Source organism: Pristis pectinata, chromosome 2 (genome assembly GCF_009764475.1).
Source record: "Pristis pectinata isolate sPriPec2 chromosome 2, sPriPec2.1.pri, whole genome shotgun sequence".
Classification (NCBI taxonomy): Eukaryota; Metazoa; Chordata; class Chondrichthyes; order Rhinopristiformes; family Pristidae; genus Pristis; species Pristis pectinata.
Window position 1 is genome coordinate 28,037,326 of NC_067406.1, and position 17,447 is coordinate 28,054,772.

A 17,447-nucleotide genomic window follows, 5' to 3' on the forward strand; every position below is an offset into this window, starting at 1 on the left:
TTCTCCCTGTGTCTGTGTGAGTTTCCTCTGGGTGATTTGGTTTCCCCTCACGTTCCAAAGACATACAGGTTAGGAAGTTGTGGGCATTGCATGTTGGCGCCGGAAGCGTGGCGACACTTGTGGGCTGCCCCCAAAACACTCTACGCAAAAGGTGCAATTCACTGTGTGTTTCAATGTACATGTGACTGATAAAGATATCTTAAATCTTAACATTTTTAACCTTTGTTTTAAATTTCTATGATGCTGTGCCTCTGACTCAGTATAACTTGATTTACCCTTTGGTTTTTCAAAGCCATGAGCGAGGTTCAAACAACACACCTCCAGCAGCCTGCCATGCTAACCCAAACACAGCCTGAGCATCCAACAGGTGAGGAGGCCCCGAGCAGAACAATTCCTACAGCCTGTGTCCGGCCCACTCATCCTCTGCGCAGCTTCGCAAACCCCCTGCTACCTCCACCTATGACTGCACTGGAGCCCAAAGTTCCTTACACACCTCTTCTCTCTCAGCCAGGTAAGCAGAAATGAGCCAATGTGTGTGAATTAATGTCCACTGAGTGCATAGCTCATTGCAAGTGGGACTAGTTTAGGTGGCCACCTTGGTCAGCATGGATGAGTTGGGCCGAAGGTCCTGTTTCCATGCTATATTACTCTATGACCAAGGAAAATGAGTGAAATGACAGGTAGTAATAAAATGTAAAGAGCAATATTTTCAACTTGTGGTTGATAAAACCCAGACCTGCCCAAACAATTTCAGCTTTACTACCACAGGGCATCAAGAGGCTATTATTTTTCTGGTAATACAGGATACTGAGGTGCTGTATTTGAAGTATGTAAAACTGAGAGCCAATCAGTAATACTATTGTTTTGTCAGTTGTTTCTCCAAACTCATTTTACATTATTTTTATCAGTAGTTTTAGCAACTAAAAGGTGAAAACAAAATAGGAAACTAAAAGCAAATGCAGTTCCGTTTAAAGTTAGCACTCTGCTAATCCCATGGCTAATGGAAGAGCAAAGCTCAGTGATTGTTCTTTCTGGCTGCCTGAATCTTTGTCTTAGTAGGTGGACATTATGATTGAAAGTGGGTTCAGTATTTATATTAGTCTGTAAATGACGAGAAGGACCATTAAAAGATATATCTCTGTTGGTCAACTCAAAAGGCTGGCTAAGCTGATTTGCCAGTGGTTCAGATTGGAACAACCCGTGACCAGCCAATGAAATTTGAGAAGGTGGCAGGCTTCCATATGCCTGTTGTTAAACTGGAACTTCCCAGCAGATTCAGAAGGCCAAACCTGTCAGTTCACACTGCCATTGAACTCTGCACAGAATGCAGCGGCAAAGCTGAGGTTACCCAGCATTGTGGTAAGGAGTCATCTCTTAGAGCACAGCAACCAGGACGTGACTGGTTGTCAGTGGACTGTAAGGCAAGATTTAAGAGGCAGTTAATTTGCTAATCATTTTGCATTATTTTAGTGCTTTCAAATATTTATACATAGTTTAATGTGTTTTGGTTAACTTTAGATTTTATTTTTTAAAAATGTTTGCTTCACTTTTAATAGTAAAGACATTTAAAATCAATTACTACTTTTACAGCTGAAGAAGTCCTATCCCTCAGCTTTACAAGCTTTCAAAAGTTGTTAGGGAGGATTTGGAAAAGGATGTCCATAATGTATCATCAAAAGTTAATCATTGTCCAGACCATGTCACTGGCCTCTAGGTCATGGACTGTGACAGGCTCAATTCCAGATCAGAGAACGGGAATTCTTAAAACTATAAAACATGTAATATAGAATAATACCAAATATCATGCATGACCAACTTTCTCTGTAACTGCAACACTATATTCTGCATTCTGTTTTCTTGTTACTACCTTGATGTAATTATTAATGGCATGATCTATCTGGATCTTACATAAGACAAAAGCTTTTCACTGTACCTCAGTTCATGTGACAACAATACCAGTACAAAAGCTCATAGAATGTACAGGTCTGTGACAAAGGAGATACATCCTTGTTGCATTTCACCCATCTGTTTCCCTCAAAGCCTGTCACTGATTTCTTTGTTTACGAATTCAGGCTCACTTGCATATTTTAGAAAGTTCCATTTTTATACAAAATTGCCCTATCTTTATTGGTTCTGTCCATTACTTCATTAAAGAATTTGATCAAACATGATTTACCTTTATCAAATCCATACTGACAGTCATTTATTAGTCTGTATATTTATTGCCAAGTGACAATTTTGTTTCAGATTTTCACCGGACCTTAAACAATTGAGAACCTACTTGATTGAAACATAAAAGATCCTGAGGCGTCTTGATAGGGTGGATGTGGAGACGATATTTACTCTTGTAAGAGTACGTAGAAATAGGGGTCAAAATAAAGAGTTGCCCAATTAAGACAGAGAAAAGGTGCCATTTCTTCTCATTGAGGATCATGATCTTTGGATGTCTCTTCCTCAAAGGGGAGTAGGTAGATTTTTGACAGGCAAGGAGTTGAAAGTTTACTGGGGTAGGGCAAGATTGTGAAGATAGGGTTAAATTAGATAAGTCGCAATCTTATTGAATGACATAACAGCCCTATTCCTAATTTGTATGTTTGGATATCCCTAAAATGTTCCCCACCACCAGCAATGGCAAAGTTACCACTTTTGTAAACAGGGCGAATTATCTGCAATCCTTTGATATCACTCTCATATCCAAAGAGGATTGAACAATTGTAACTAAATCCTACATTATCATATCAGCACCGTCAACAAATGAGTGGGCAACATTTCTACGTTCAACTCATTGGACAGATTGTGCCGGATTTAGTTCACGCACCCCCTCCCTTCCCCCACCCAACCCCACAGTTGTACTGAACATTTTCCTGGCTGTGTGGCTCCCTGCACCCTGCTGTGATCAACCTGGTAAGGTGGAGTGGGCCGTGAGCGGTGACTAGGCAGCAGAGCCCAGAGCCATCCTGATGGCCTCCTGACAGCTTGTCCTACCAGAGGGCCTTTGTCACTATTTATAAATTCTTTTCACGATCCAAGAAGTTTAGAAGCAGTTAAAAAAAAATCATTCCAATAAAAAAATTAAAGGTAATTATTTCAAATAAAACATGTACCTCATGTAAAATAATTCAAAATGTTAGTTAAAAAATACTTATCATAAAGATACCCTTTCAGCGATGGTCAGGGACCCCATTTGAATGAATGGGTACACGCCAAGTTGTGTACCCAGCCCTTCAGCTCAGTGGGTTACAGAATGTCCCTGGACTCCACAGTAAACCTTCGGGTAGGGGAGGGGGCAAACCAATCTTCATCTGACCTCCAGCATACTCTGTACTTCCGCACTGCAGTGCACAGATGCAGGAGACTGGAAAGCACTGGCGCTACACTACAGCTGGATGACTGTTCTCTCTGGACCTGCCAGCCAGCTGTCAGAATGATCCTACCCAATGTTATTTATTTTTCTCCTATCAGCTTTCTCTGCTATCTCTTCTTTTGCTGTAGGATTGGCTGGGTTCCCTCCTTTAGCTGTAAAATACTTCCAGTACTGCAGTCATATCCTCTGAGTCCACAAGAAGACCTTGCTGATCAGCCCCACACTTCATTTGCAATGACACACAAAGAACTGGAGCAACTCAGTGGGTCAGGCAGCATCTATGGAGGGAAATGGACAGTCGACACTTCGGGCCGAGACCCTTCATCTGGACTGACCCGAAACGTCAAATGTCCATTTCCCTCCATAGATGCTGCCTGACCCGCTGAGTTCCTCCAGCACTTTTTGTGTTGCTCCAGGTGTCCCCACCCTTCACTTGCCTGATCTTTTACTATTAATATGTTTATGACAGGATTTTTCATTCCTCCTTATGTTACTAGTTGACCTAATCACATTGCTTCCCTTTGCCCCTTTTACGGCATTTTTTTCCTACCCTGTGGTGGAAGTTCTCAGGTGTAGCTTAATTAATCAGTTTTTGTCTCAGACAAGTAACACATAGATCCAGGATAATCAAAAGGGAATATCTGTTCAAATGGAGTCTGTGTAATCAGTGCAAGTAATGACTCACTGCACCTCATCCGAATGCAGACTAAGCAGTCATTTATCTCAGACTGTCACTCTGGGTTAGCTGGAAGACAAGCCCAGTTTCAACTTGCCAGCAGTGTTATCAATTGATAATGGAGTGAAAAGACTTTATCCATCAAAAATTACTAAGTATGGCCAAGCAGCCCTTCATCCGTGTAATTAATAGAATATTCTTCTATCCAAATACGTAAGCTTTGTACTCATGATTTGGTGTCTCCCTTACAAGTGAGATGTGAGCCTCAGTTCAGAATCAGAATTTCAGAATCAGATTTATTATTACTGACTTATGTAATGTGAAATTTGTTGTTTTCTGGTTCTGGGTTTACTTCTAGCTGCTGTCTATAAGGAGTTTGTACGTTCTCCCCATGTCTGCGTGGGTTTCCTCTGGGTGCTCCAGTTTCCTCCCACATTCCAAAGACGTATGGGTTAGGAAGTTGTGGGCATGCTATGTCGCCACTGGAAGAGTGGCGTCACTTGTGGGCTGCCCCCAGAACATTCTACACAAAAGTTGCATTTCACTGTGTGTTTCTTATCTCATCTCATCTTATCTTATCTTAAACCCCTTCTCCCCTCCCCCAACTGGCAAGAAATGGTTTAGGCTTAAAACAATACAAATCAATATCCTGCATCCAAACTGCTACATTCCTGTCTGCCATATTATTATCATTCACAATTCAGAAGCATCCACTGAAAACAAGCAGAGACCGATCAACATTCAGAAGACCTGGCCCAGTGTTGTTGGCCATAGTTTCATTGGTAGCACTCTTACTCTGGAGGCAGAATGCCATAGTTCAGGAATTGAAGCTTAAAAATCTAGGCTAATGCTTAAAGTTCTGCTTGGAGAGAAAGCTTTACCTTGTTTTTGTCTACTATTTTCAGCTTTTATTCATTAACACTTTATCTATCTTCTGGGCAGCCAACACACAACACAGGAGGAGGACAGAATTTACTGAAATTAAGTGCATCTAATCAGCACAGGTAATGATGTGATGCACATCAAGGGAATGTGGATTAAGTAGTCATTTACCTTGGGTTGACAGTTTGTGAAAGCTGGGAAAGGCACCGCTAGCACATAAGGTCTCGGTGTGCAGTTTTTGGCTTTACCTTTCTTTTATCAACGTGTGCTGGTCCTCCAATATCATAGTGCATTTCAGTAAACCTTGCACTCTGTAACAATCTTTTTAGTCATTCATCGATCAATATGTCAGGAAGTATGACAGGACTAAAAAGCACTTCACAACACTGCAGAATTGAGTTTGATTTTTTAGCACCTCGCAAAGATGGTCCAAAAATTCTCAATAGAAGCTCAATCGAATAAGCAAGCAATTGATCTGTGTTCACCTTCCTTGTTAGAAAGTTATGCATTCCTGAAAATCAGCTCTATTCCCTCTGCCAGCTCCCCAGCAGAAACATCAGAAGTAGAGAGATTAAGAAAGTATATTAAAATCATGTGAATATGACAACACATCCATAACATTTCAGAGGCAGTTGTCTGACCAATCATACCCTTTCTGAACCTTCACAATGTAAAGGAAATATACCTAAGTGTGTACTTTATCTTAGCCCCAGCTATACAGCTTCATCTCTAGAAAAACTGAAAAAGAATTCAAGACCTAATGGGCTTCACAAGAGAGCTCGCTCATTATTAAAGGCCAGCTGTTGAACATCTCACCATTTTATCCATATTCCTAAAATGCACATCTGATGTCAATTCATAAAACATACCTGATAGCAAAAACATAACACTTGTTTTTATTTTTCTTCTTAATTGAGTCTCAGGATAAAGGCATTACTGATAAAGTCCACATTTATTACATAAACCATTAGCCTTGAGCAAAACATAAGAACGTAAGAAACAGGAGCAAGAGTAGGCCTTTGAACCTGCTCCACTAATTATCAGGATCATTTTCTACTTCAGCACCATTTCCTGGCACTATCCCCATGCCCCTTAGTTTCCCAAGTGCCCTGAAATCTATTGATCACTGTTTTGAATGAACACAATGATAAAGCTTCCCATGCTGATGAAGGAACGATGAAATATGTCAAGTTGGGATGGTGACTAAGTTGGAAGGAGAATTGCAATTTATAGTCATTCCATGCCCCTGTGGCCCTTATCCTGGATATCAGAAGTTGCTGGTTTATCAGGGTTACCAAACAAGCTTTCATGGTTTGAAGACAGTACACACTGTACCACTATTCCTGTTCCTGTCTCTCTATCCATTTGGCCCACCACATCCACGCCAACCAACAGGCACCCATCCATATTAATCCCATCTAGGCCCATAGTCTTCAATGGCGAATCAATTGCTCGTCCAAACAATTCTTAAATGCTGTTAACAACTCTAGTTCCACCACCCTCTCCGGCAGTGCATTCCAGATACTTGCCGCTCTCTGGGTGAAAAAGGTCTCCCTCAGATCCCAACTCGTACCCCTTACCCTGAATCCTCTCATTATATTGACCTCTGACAAGGGGAAAAGATTCCTGCAGTCCACCCTATCAATACCCCTTGTGATTCTATATTCCGCTTAACCTCCTCCAATCCAGGGAAAACAGGCTAAGCCTCGCTAATCCCTCCTCATAAATGAAATACTCCATCCCAGGTAACATCATGTGAAGCTCCTCTGCACCTTCTCCAGCGATATCACACCTTTCCTATAGTCTGGTGAACAGAACTGCCTGCAGTATGACAGCTGAAGCCTGACCAATGTATATAAAGCTGGAGCATAACTTCCCTTCTGTTGTATTCAGTGCCCCAACTAATGAAGGCCAGGATCCTATATGCCTTCTTTGCATTATCTACCTGCACTGCTACCCTCAAGGATCTTTGTACTAGCAGTCCACTTCTCCCCAGCAATCTTTCTCTGCTACCTGGCAAATTCATGCAGCAGTGAAAAACTGGCTGAATGCATCACCATGCATCAAATTGTACAGTCAAAGCATGTGCAAATGTGTTGACACATTAAATGTCATTCTGAATGTTACCAAGTTAAAAAAAGAACTTCAAAAGGCAAGAATGTTATCCTCAAAGAAGCTTATTTGTAAAACTTTAATTGAAAATACATGGAGCTATTCTTCATGGGTTTTTTTCATATTCTTGTAACCCAGAGAGGCAGACAAGAACCATCATCCTATTCCCCAGCACGAAGGAAATTGATAAGAGTTTTTCTCTTGAATATAAATGTTCTGTGCTGTTGTATCCTGCTGGGCATTTTAGAGAGCCAGGAGCAATAGAAAGCATTGCAAAATAGTCTGAAAATAATAACAGCGAACCAGACTGGCTGGGTAATAGCTTAGACGTTGACATGTAGTTTTGCCTCCAAGCTCTGACATATGACAGAACGTTCTTGCTTGACAGAAGCAATGGTTGCCACCTCTCACCCTCATGGATTAAAAATTGACTTAAAGTGCATTTGTTCTGATGGGTAAACACAAGTTTGAGAGGAAAAGTGCTGCCATTCCACCTAAATCGATTTAGGATCACTTCTGATGACTGCTTACCTTACGGCTTGGATCCTGCTGTTATTTGCTAAGAGCTGGGTTCTTGAAGAAAATTCAAGCATTTGGAACTTCCTTCTGTATAAGAAGCTGATAAACTGGACAGGAAGTAGCTCAGAGTCTAGTCCCATGGGCCACTTCTCCCACACAGCATGAAACTCAGGATTTTGTGGGTGGGAGATTTTGATGCACTCAAGGAAGCAGTGCTGTTTTACTTTCTGCTTCGTGAATGAATCTAATAAATAAAGGCATGGCAGAACATCCCATACCATGTGGGAATTCCAGGATTTTCCCCATGTCCTGGACAACAATAGGTGTAGGAAGTGCTGTCAGCTGAAAGAGCTCAAGCTCCAGGTTTTGGAGCTTTTGTCACTGCAGGCCATCCCTTAGGCTGAGTGTTTTGTGGATAACATGTTACAGGAGGTGGTCAGTCCACAACATAAGTGGGTAGTCAGATGACTGATACGGACCATAAAAAAGAGCCAGGCAATTGAAGAGCAATGCACACAAAATGCTGGAGGAACTCAGCAGGTCAGGCAACATCTCTGGAGGGAAATAAACAGTCAACATTTTGGGCCAAGACCCTTCATCAGGACTGCACCAGAGATCAAAGTTCAAGGCAGTTCAAGAGATCCCTGTGGATCCTTTGCTCTCCAATCGGTATTTGATTATGAATTGGAATTTGTTGATTAATGTCACATGTACTGAGGTACAGTGAAAAACTTGTCTTGCATACAGTGCATGCAGATCAAATTCATTACACAGTGCATTGAGTAGTACAAGGTAAAACAATAACAAAATGCAGAATAATGTGTAACAGTTACAGAGAAAGTGCAATGCAAGTAGACAATAAGGAGCACGGTCATAACAAGGTAAATTATGAGGTCAAGAGTCCATCTTATCATTCTAGGGAACCATTCAATAATCTTATAACAGCGGGATAGAAGCTGTCCTTGAGCCCAGTGGTACTGTATGTGCTTTCAGGCCTTTGTATCTTCTGCCTGATGGGAGAGGGGAGAAGAGAGAACGTCCAAGATTGGTGGGGTCTTTGATTATGCTAGTTGCTTTACCAAGGCAGCAAGAAGTGTAGACAGAGTTCATGGAGGGGAGGCTGGTTTCCGTGATGTGCTGAGCTGTGTCCACAATTCTCTGCAGTTTCTTGCAGTCACAGGCAAAGCACTTGCCGTACCAAAGCTGTGATGCATCAGATAGGATGCTTTCTATGGTGCATCGATTAAAAATTGAATAGGGTTGACAGGGACGTGCCAAATTTCTTTCACTACCTGAAGAAATAGAGATGCTGGTGAGCTTTCCAGGTCGTGGCATCTACATGATTGGACCAGGACAGGCTATTGGTGATGTTCACTCTGAAGACTTGAGGCTCTCAAACCTCTCGACCTTCGCACCATTGATGTAGACAGGAACATGTACACTGCCCCCATTCCTGAAATTATTGACCGGCTCTTCTGTTTTGTTGACATTGAGGGAAAGTTATTGTCTTGACACCACGTTATCAAGCTCTCTGTCTCCTTCCTCTAGTCACTCTCCTGGGGAGGGTAGACAGAGTCAAAACCATAGCACCATGGATGACTCAGACATACAGCAAGAGAAGGGAAACGTTAGGGGAGCAATAGTTATAGGGATCCAACAAGTGGCATTTCTGTGGTTACAGAAATGTTACCAAGATGGTATGTTGTCTCCCTGATGTCAGGGTCAAGCAAATCACTGAGCAACAATAAAGCTTTCTGAAGGGGGTGGTCCCCAGCTGTACTTTTCATGGTCCTCATTTTGTTTAATTTATTTTTTCCTCTTGCAGTCTTTAGATCACTGACAACCCTACATTTATTGACAATCCCTAATTACCCTTGAGTCTTTTTCCAATGTCAAATACTAGAGGACATAGCTTCAAGGTAAGAGGGGGAAAGTTTAAAGGAGATTTACAAGGCAAGTTTTTTTTTAGACAGAGAGTGGTGGGTGCCTGGAACACGCTGCCAGGGAAAATGGTGGAAGTATATACAATAGCAATGTTTAAGAGGCTTTTAGACAGACACATGAACAAGTAGGGAATGGAGAGATATAGACCATGTGCAGGCAGATGGGATTAGTTTGGATTGGCATCATGTTCGACACAGACGTTGTGGGCCAAAGGGCCTGCTCCTGTGCTGTACTGTTCTGTATTCTGTGTTAAGATGACAGTGAGCTGTTGTAGTCCTTCTGGTGAAGGTACTCCCTCGAATGCTGTTTGGCAGCTAGAAAGGGTATCGATGCCACCAGTATCAAGTAATATTATGTGGAAGTGATCATAATTCAGATAAATTTGGCATCATTTGTATAGGGATATTAATGACCGCTTTGTTTCAGTCTTCACATTGGATGATGCCAATGTTGCAACTGATTGTTGTTGATAGGTGACACAATGCTATTGAAACTGGAAAGTATTGGGTGGAATAAACAGAGTAAAAGAGGAAGAAGTAGTAAGGAATCCGACATCATTGAAAATGCTGAAATCACCAGATCCAGATGAAATGTATCTCAGGCTATTAAAAAACAAAAGGGAAGAAATCGCAGAGGCTCTGGCTACAGGAATGGTGCCGGAAACTTGGAGGATTGCTAACATTGTACAATTGCTTAAATAGGGAGGAAAATATAAAACAAATAATTACAGCCAAATGAAAATCAAAAAAACTGTAGATGCTGGAAATCTAAAATAAAAACAGAAAATGCTGGAAATACTCAGTGGGGCAGGCTGCATCCACCACTCCCAGAGGATTAAAAACAAAATAGGGGAGCCTCTGCATTCAGTCCATAGGGGCAACACTGAACATCCTGTTGCCTGCCACGTCAATTCTCCATCCCACTCCCACTCTGACCTATTGGTCTATGACCTCCTGCACTGTCACTGTGAGGCCCAATGCAAACTTGAAAACACAGCATCTCATCTTCTCTCTGGGCATATTGCGGTCTACGGAAATTAATATTGAATTCTCTAATTTCAGTTAACTGTATCGATTGTCCATCTGTGATATTGGCTCAGCTTGGTTGTTTTTCTTCTGCCTTTTTTCCTTTTTTTCAAGGAATGGAGGACATTCCCAGCCTGACCTGCTGAGTATGTCTTCCTGCTCTGCATTTGCAATTCCTACATTCTTCTGTCTATGTTCTTTTGTCTATGTTCTCACTTTCTAACTGCTCCCATTCACCTTCTGACCAGCTAACCTTGTTTACCATAACCACCTCGGTTTTACCCTAGCAGAGCCATTCCCTTTCCCCACACTCCCTGTTGCCTACAAGTTTCTTTCATCTCCTTCCTAGTTCTGAGGAAGGGTCTTCAACCTGAAACATTAACTCTGTTTCTCTTCCCAAAGATGTGGCCTGACCTGCGGAGTATTTCCAGCATTCTCTGTTTTTATATTAAATAATTATTCAGTTATTTGGGGGCTAATTATTGGAATCCATTCCAAGGAATCAGACAAATATTCATTTAACAATTTAGGCTTCATTCTTGACTGGCTCTTGGAATCTCTTACATTCAGTTCCACTAAGTGTTAAAAGAGAAAGGAAAGTTTTTAAAAAAAGTAAGTTTGTGCTAAAACCTGACCCTACTATTGTTGTTCTTCATTGAATTTGGACTGATGGTGAGGTTTTTCAAAAGCATAGCCCGCCACAGTACGCACTGGGACATCAGTTTCAATTAATTGTGCTGATAGTCTCTAAAGTGGGATTTGAACTCTCAGCCTTCTGGATGGAGAGGCAAGAGTACAATCCACTCAGCTACAGTTGATGCTGTTTCTGTAACTGTGGGGGAGGTTGAAAACCTGAGTGAAAGAGACAGGGTGCGTGAAGTACTGTTTCGTTCACCAGTGCTGCGAGGTGTTTGCTGAACTACTGAAATCACAAAGAATCAGCCTACTGGCTTCAAAGCCTTCAAACAGAACTTCTCTGGACAATCGTGAGTAAATGTGATGGTCTGGTGGTTGTGCTTGTGCTTGTGCTTGTGCTTGCGGGCAAGCTCATGAGGGGAAACAGATATAGAACTAGATAGACTAGGATAGTGACTTGTCAGTACATCTTTCCCTCTTCTTCAATGGCTTTATAAATAAGAATGGCCTCACTCAAAGTAAAGAAATGTTTTCAATGTCAGAGCCCTCCTTCAGCTCATTGACTCTATGCTGTTCTGTCATGAAAGCACAGCATAAGCTTGCAGATATTGTAAAGGAAAAGACCACATAGCCAGTGATGGGTTTGTGCCCAATCTGCACTTTATTCTGTGTGTCTGTAAATTGTCATGTATCATATAACACTTTGAAGGTGCAAATGTGTCAAAGTAATCAATTGTAGGTTGCAACTTGAATGCATGCTCTGTGAGTATGTCTAGTCAGCAATAAAAAAAATTATCTTAAAAGGACTTGGCAAAGGGACAGCAGTAAATAAAAATCAGGATTGTGAGTAACCATATAGATGATATAAATTGTCACAATAATATTGAGCTGCTGCCAGCCATGCTGAAACACTCTGGGTGGGTTATTCCCAGAGTCACAAACAGTCTATCTCTCCTCTTCATCAGGAACCAAACACACTTGGTTGCTGCACTTAGGGACGAGCAGTAAATGTTGCCATTGTCAGTGACATTCACAGTGACATTCACGTACTGTAAAGTAATGGAAAAAGCTGATTCATCTGCTGCAGATTTAGCCAGCTTCCATTTATAAAATATAGAATTTATGAACTCTGCTCTGTTATTTGTTGACAATGACTTTATAGGCTAAAACACATAAATGGGAGTTAAATGTCATCTAATTTTGGATTTTTTGCGGGTTTTGATCACAGGTTCTAATCTCTCGCTGAGTCATGGTAAGACAGCCTCACTGGGATTGGCCGGGAAAGCGAGGTCACCACTGCTTCCTGTTTCTGTCCCAACAGCCCCAGAGGTCACAGAGGAGAGCCACAGGACAGAGGAGCAATCTAATGTAAGGTCAATAGAATTAGTTACATTTTAAAAGCAAAACTGCTGATGGTGGACGAACAAAATATGATTGTTATGTCACATACTGGCAGTATTTTCCCTTCAGGGAGATTATTGCTGGTATCAGTGAAGTTAGTAAATTATTGCTGGTAGCTGGATGACATTTCTCTGCTGTTGATTTATATAGAGAAACAAATTTAGTGATAAGGGTGAGCAGGAGTCATGTATGTGCAGTTGACAGCTGCAAACTAACTCAACAGACAAAATATCAATTGAATGCTTATTCTTGCTTCAATCACATTTAAAACATACATAAGAGTCCATGTACTAACCTAGCCCATTACAAAGATACTTGGGTTTGACTCAGGATTAGCTTAGAATTGTGCAAAGTCATCAACTTTCCCATGGGCTCCATGTTACTTTATGTTAGATCTGCCTTGGGTGTGGTATTGCCACAGTATTGGCCCTTTGCTAAATGCCCTTGCATTTGGGTGACTTGCCATTTCAGGGGGCAGTTAAGACTCAATCACGTTGCTGCCAATTTGAAGCTACATATAGGTCAAACAAGGTAATGACATCAGATTTCCTTCCCTAAAGGGCATTGGTAAACCAGATTTTTTTTTTAATCTTCAGCTTTAAAGTTACTGTTGCTAACATTAACATTTAAATGAATTTAAATTCCCCAGCTCTGTGGCAGGATTTGAACTCGCACCTCTGAATCATTTTTCCAGGCCTCTGGATGGCTAGTCCAGTAATTTAGCCATTATGCTACCATACTCCTTCACATTTCACTGTGCACTGATCGATATGTTATATAAAACTGTATATCAGAGGTACCTGAAAATTTATTTTGAAAAGACAGTATACAATGTAATTCCATCCCATTGCACTGAAATTTGAATTCACAATTCTAAAGTCAGTCGCGGGGTATATTAAACCAAATTGAGAACAGTGCTGAAAATTTTAAGAGGCCTTTAAGTCATATTGTTTTGTATTTTCCATACTTCAAAATGTATGCATGGTATAAAACATGGCTGTCGTGTTTCTTCATTCAGGTGTATGAGCAGGATGACTTGAGTGAGCAAATGGCCAGTCTGGAGGGCTTAATGAAGCAGCTGAATGCCATCACAGGCTCAGCATTCTAACCACCATCACTACCTGCTAGAGACATATCAACCAGGAGCCAGGCAGCATGCCAGTATTTATGTACTGACCTTGGGACACCCTGAGTGCCCCTTCTTCAGCAACTTTCAGTTCAAACAAGGAAATGCATCGAAGGGACATTGTTCATGTTGACAACCATTCCATTGCTCATCTGTATATACCACACTGTCTTAGAGTCATGCACTGGAATTCTGTTTACACCTGGTTCAGTATTTCACTTTCAATTTATCAAGGCAGCTCAATCAGAGAAGTTACAAGCTTGGCACAGGAAAAGGAGGCAGGATGGGTGGGTGGGGGTTGGGGGGTGAGTGGGATGTGGAGAGCAAGTGGGGTGGAGGGGTGGGAGGTATTATAGCAGTGAACTAGCGTTGCTGAGAATACACTGACTCTGTTGTGGACAAGTGCTTCTTCCACAACCAAGTCTATAATATAAATGTAGAATACAGTCTGTGAACACCCTCCCTCAAATTAGAGGTGACGCAGGGGGTGGAGGAGAAAGCAGAGGAAAAATTTCAGATTTTAGCTCGTGTTTCACAATCACTAGATTATTAGGCACATAGAATATTAAAAAAAAAAGGGAGTAATTTGATATGGGCAAATAAATATGGATTATTTGAAAAGAAAATGTGTGGATGGGATGTCAGCATGAAAGTAACATTTAAATAATTCCAAGTGTGTCAGCTTTCATTTAAAAGGATCATTCAGTCTCAGAAAGTATTGTTAAATGCACACTGCAGGCTAGAAAGCATCAATATTTAATATTTCCTTTCTGCTTTGACGTGTGGTCACCACCTATGCCACCCCCCACCGCCCCTACTCCCCATCCCCCACCCCCCAACCGGTCAGTCCCCCTTTCCCACTTCCATTAACATATTAGTGTTCTGCTTCCATTTGGTTCCATTGAAACCAAATTTCAGAAGCAGAGCTCTACTTACAGATGCTGCAAAATTGCACATTTAGCTCCACTGATCCGAGGACAAATCTTTCCCTCCTCTAACTCTTGATGTTGTACTCACAACCATGTTATTCATCAACAGCTTAATTGACAATTAATTACACTTACTACATCATTTGATCAAAAATGTAGCCGTCAAAGTTCTGAAGTTTTGTTTGCTGTATTCAGTTGCATACTAACAAGCCAAGCACTGAGGGTTGTTTATTTACTGTGGAAACAGTTAGGCTAATAATAACAGCAGATTCATAGTGCGTCTGATCATCATGCAATCTGTTGCATTTCCTCTTGGGTGCTACTATTATATTTTGCTCACCTTTGATAAGTACGGAAGAAATCAACACATACAATGTGTATTATCAGTCTATACGTGGTTCAGATACAAAAAATTGCAGATGCCAGAAATCTGAAATAAGGCAGAAGGTACATAATACTCAGCAGATCAGTCTGCATGCACGGAGAGAGAAAAACTAGTTCTGGTGAAAGATCTTTGATTTCTTAATTATTTCCAGAATTTTCCATTTTTTGATTTGTAAATGGTTGTACCATTTATGATAGTCTTCTTACATTGTTGGTCAATTAATCAAATTATTTCCCCATCCCTTTTATCAGAATGAACTATTCATGACCTCAATTACAATATCATAACTTTATACCAAACATTATAGGAAAGTACACAAATGATATTTTTGGCTAATCAAGTCTATCTGATAAATAGGAAAGCTTATGAAAGTTTGTGTTCTTTCTTGTCTGCAGACTATTGGGTATAAAATTGCTCTCGTTTATGCAGTTTTTAGGCATTGATCCAGATTTGTTGTATAAATTTCACAATGGGACATCCAATGTGGTGACCATGACAGCTGCTGGCAATTAATGTGGGGCCCATAAGAATATATAAATTGAGGCCACATACTTGCACGCTTTAAGACCCTTTTGGGATACTGGTGTCTGAAAGCCTTTTATGACGTCATTCTTACGCTGACCCAGAAAAAAATGGAAAGAGAAAGCAACCCAAGGTTGTGATATTTAAACAAGATCCCTGCCTTCATTAGCTATGTCCCTGGATAGAAGGGATATTTGAAGCAATTTTCTAGTAGCCCTTCAACTTATCCTCTAAGGTAGGTATAATATCAATCTCTGAGCTGGCTCTTGCTAAGATAATGTCAAGTGCTGACCTATTGGAAGGGGGGCAGCAATTACAATTGCTGTACCCCTTCCAGAATCACAGTCTCCAAGTTCTCTACATTTGCTTTACCTGAATTGGAAGAAATGATTAGCACTTAATGTAAGTACAAAGCTGAGAGAGGTGAGTAGTTGCTGGAATTAGCTTAATTTTGTCAGGAGTGGTGTTTGACGGTAAAGAGATGTGAGAGAGTGCAAGATAGGCAGGAGCTCTGCAGAACATGCCCTTCGAACCTGCACTGTTGTAACACAAACCCATAGATTACACAAAATCCCCATCAACATGAGAGAGCACATTAATGGAACCTTGTGAGCTTGTCTTGCAGGAAAGAGGACCGGTTGCTGGTTGCAGCTTGGTTGTCTGCTTTGAGACTGTGCAAGATAGGATAAATGTTAGTGCCAGGATGCAAAAGATGACATGGGTGTGAGGGACTGATGCAGTAGTGGTAAGGATGATGTGGAGTGTGGCATTACGAGCAGAAAGAGAGAGAATGTAGTTTCCAGCAGTGAATAGAGTATGCTGGTTATTGGAGAAGGAAAATCTTGAGAGTACTGTGGCTTTAAATAGCTCAGGGTTGAGCAAGGAGTTACTGTTGATATGCATTAGAAGTTTTAACTCAGCGCCCTGGTCAGGTCATTAAAAGTTTTCTTCCACATCAGCCAGGTCCATGGGGTGGTGCTTCTCAACATCTTGAGAAGTTGCATTCAACCAAAGCAAACATCCCCCTTAAGAGATACTGCTTTAAAATTAAGTCAAAAATGCCTTGTATTCATATAGTTGAGTGGTCAAGATGCTATTAAACAATACAACTAGTACTGAGAGTCTAATACTAATGAGGGGGTCCTGACTAATTATATTTACAGCTACCATCCTCAAAAAGAGATATGCAGTGCCAGTAAATTCCCTGCGCAGGGCCCAAGAAGGCATTCAATTGTTCATACCTCCAAAAGGTTGAAATCTGAATCATTATTGACAAATCCATGGACCATGTGTAGCTCTATAGCTAATTAGATTAGTAAACAATTGTACAACCACACTGGGAGAAGCTCAAGTGTAATTATAGACTGAAATATAGATCTAAGCATCTAGACCATGTGCTTGAGGTTAATAACTTTCTAACATTGTTTATTATAACAAGGCTCAAGCTATATTGTTTGGGGACTAGAAAAATATGTTGCAATTATTATATTTTCATGATTACTTTCAATGATTTCTGTCAATTAACTTTCCCAATGCTGAAACTTACTTTAATGACCTGACCAAAAATATGTCGCTGAATATAATAGTTTCCTGCGCAGCTGAATTGGAATAAATATGAAAGTCTCTGATAGCAGCAGGTTGGAGTTGAATGGTTGTGAGAATTGCTGAATTATGCGGATATGGAATATGGAAGTTTATATGATACAACTTGTTGTGTTATTAAGTAGACAATGTACAGTCTGTGGGTCTGTCATTACAGTTGGACAATTCAGAATTGGTAAATTATGGGCTTATGTTTTGCTGATTTTTTTTATTATATTGCAACATTCATCGCTGGCTAGTTTGAATACACGAGTTGGGAGACCAGTCGCTGAGCTGTGAGGGCTTACAATTTATATATATGCAGATTTACAGGACCACTTGGGG

The 17,447-nt window shown here is 40.9% G+C and overlaps 1 protein-coding gene across 1 annotated transcript in view; it reads left to right on the forward strand.

Annotated features, from left to right (window-relative positions):
• The window catches only part of dcc (DCC netrin 1 receptor), a 703,166-nt gene extending 689,456 nt beyond the window's left edge, over positions 1-13,710 (forward strand). Inside the window, exons 28-30 of the mRNA XM_052034012.1 lie at positions 293-511; positions 12,387-12,526; positions 13,578-13,710. Coding sequence (XP_051889972.1) covers positions 293-511; positions 12,387-12,526; positions 13,578-13,667 — 449 coding nt within the window. The 3' untranslated portion in view covers positions 13,668-13,710. The remainder of the gene's footprint in view (positions 1-292; positions 512-12,386; positions 12,527-13,577) is intronic.
• Positions 13,711-17,447: the final 3,737 nt, after the last annotated feature.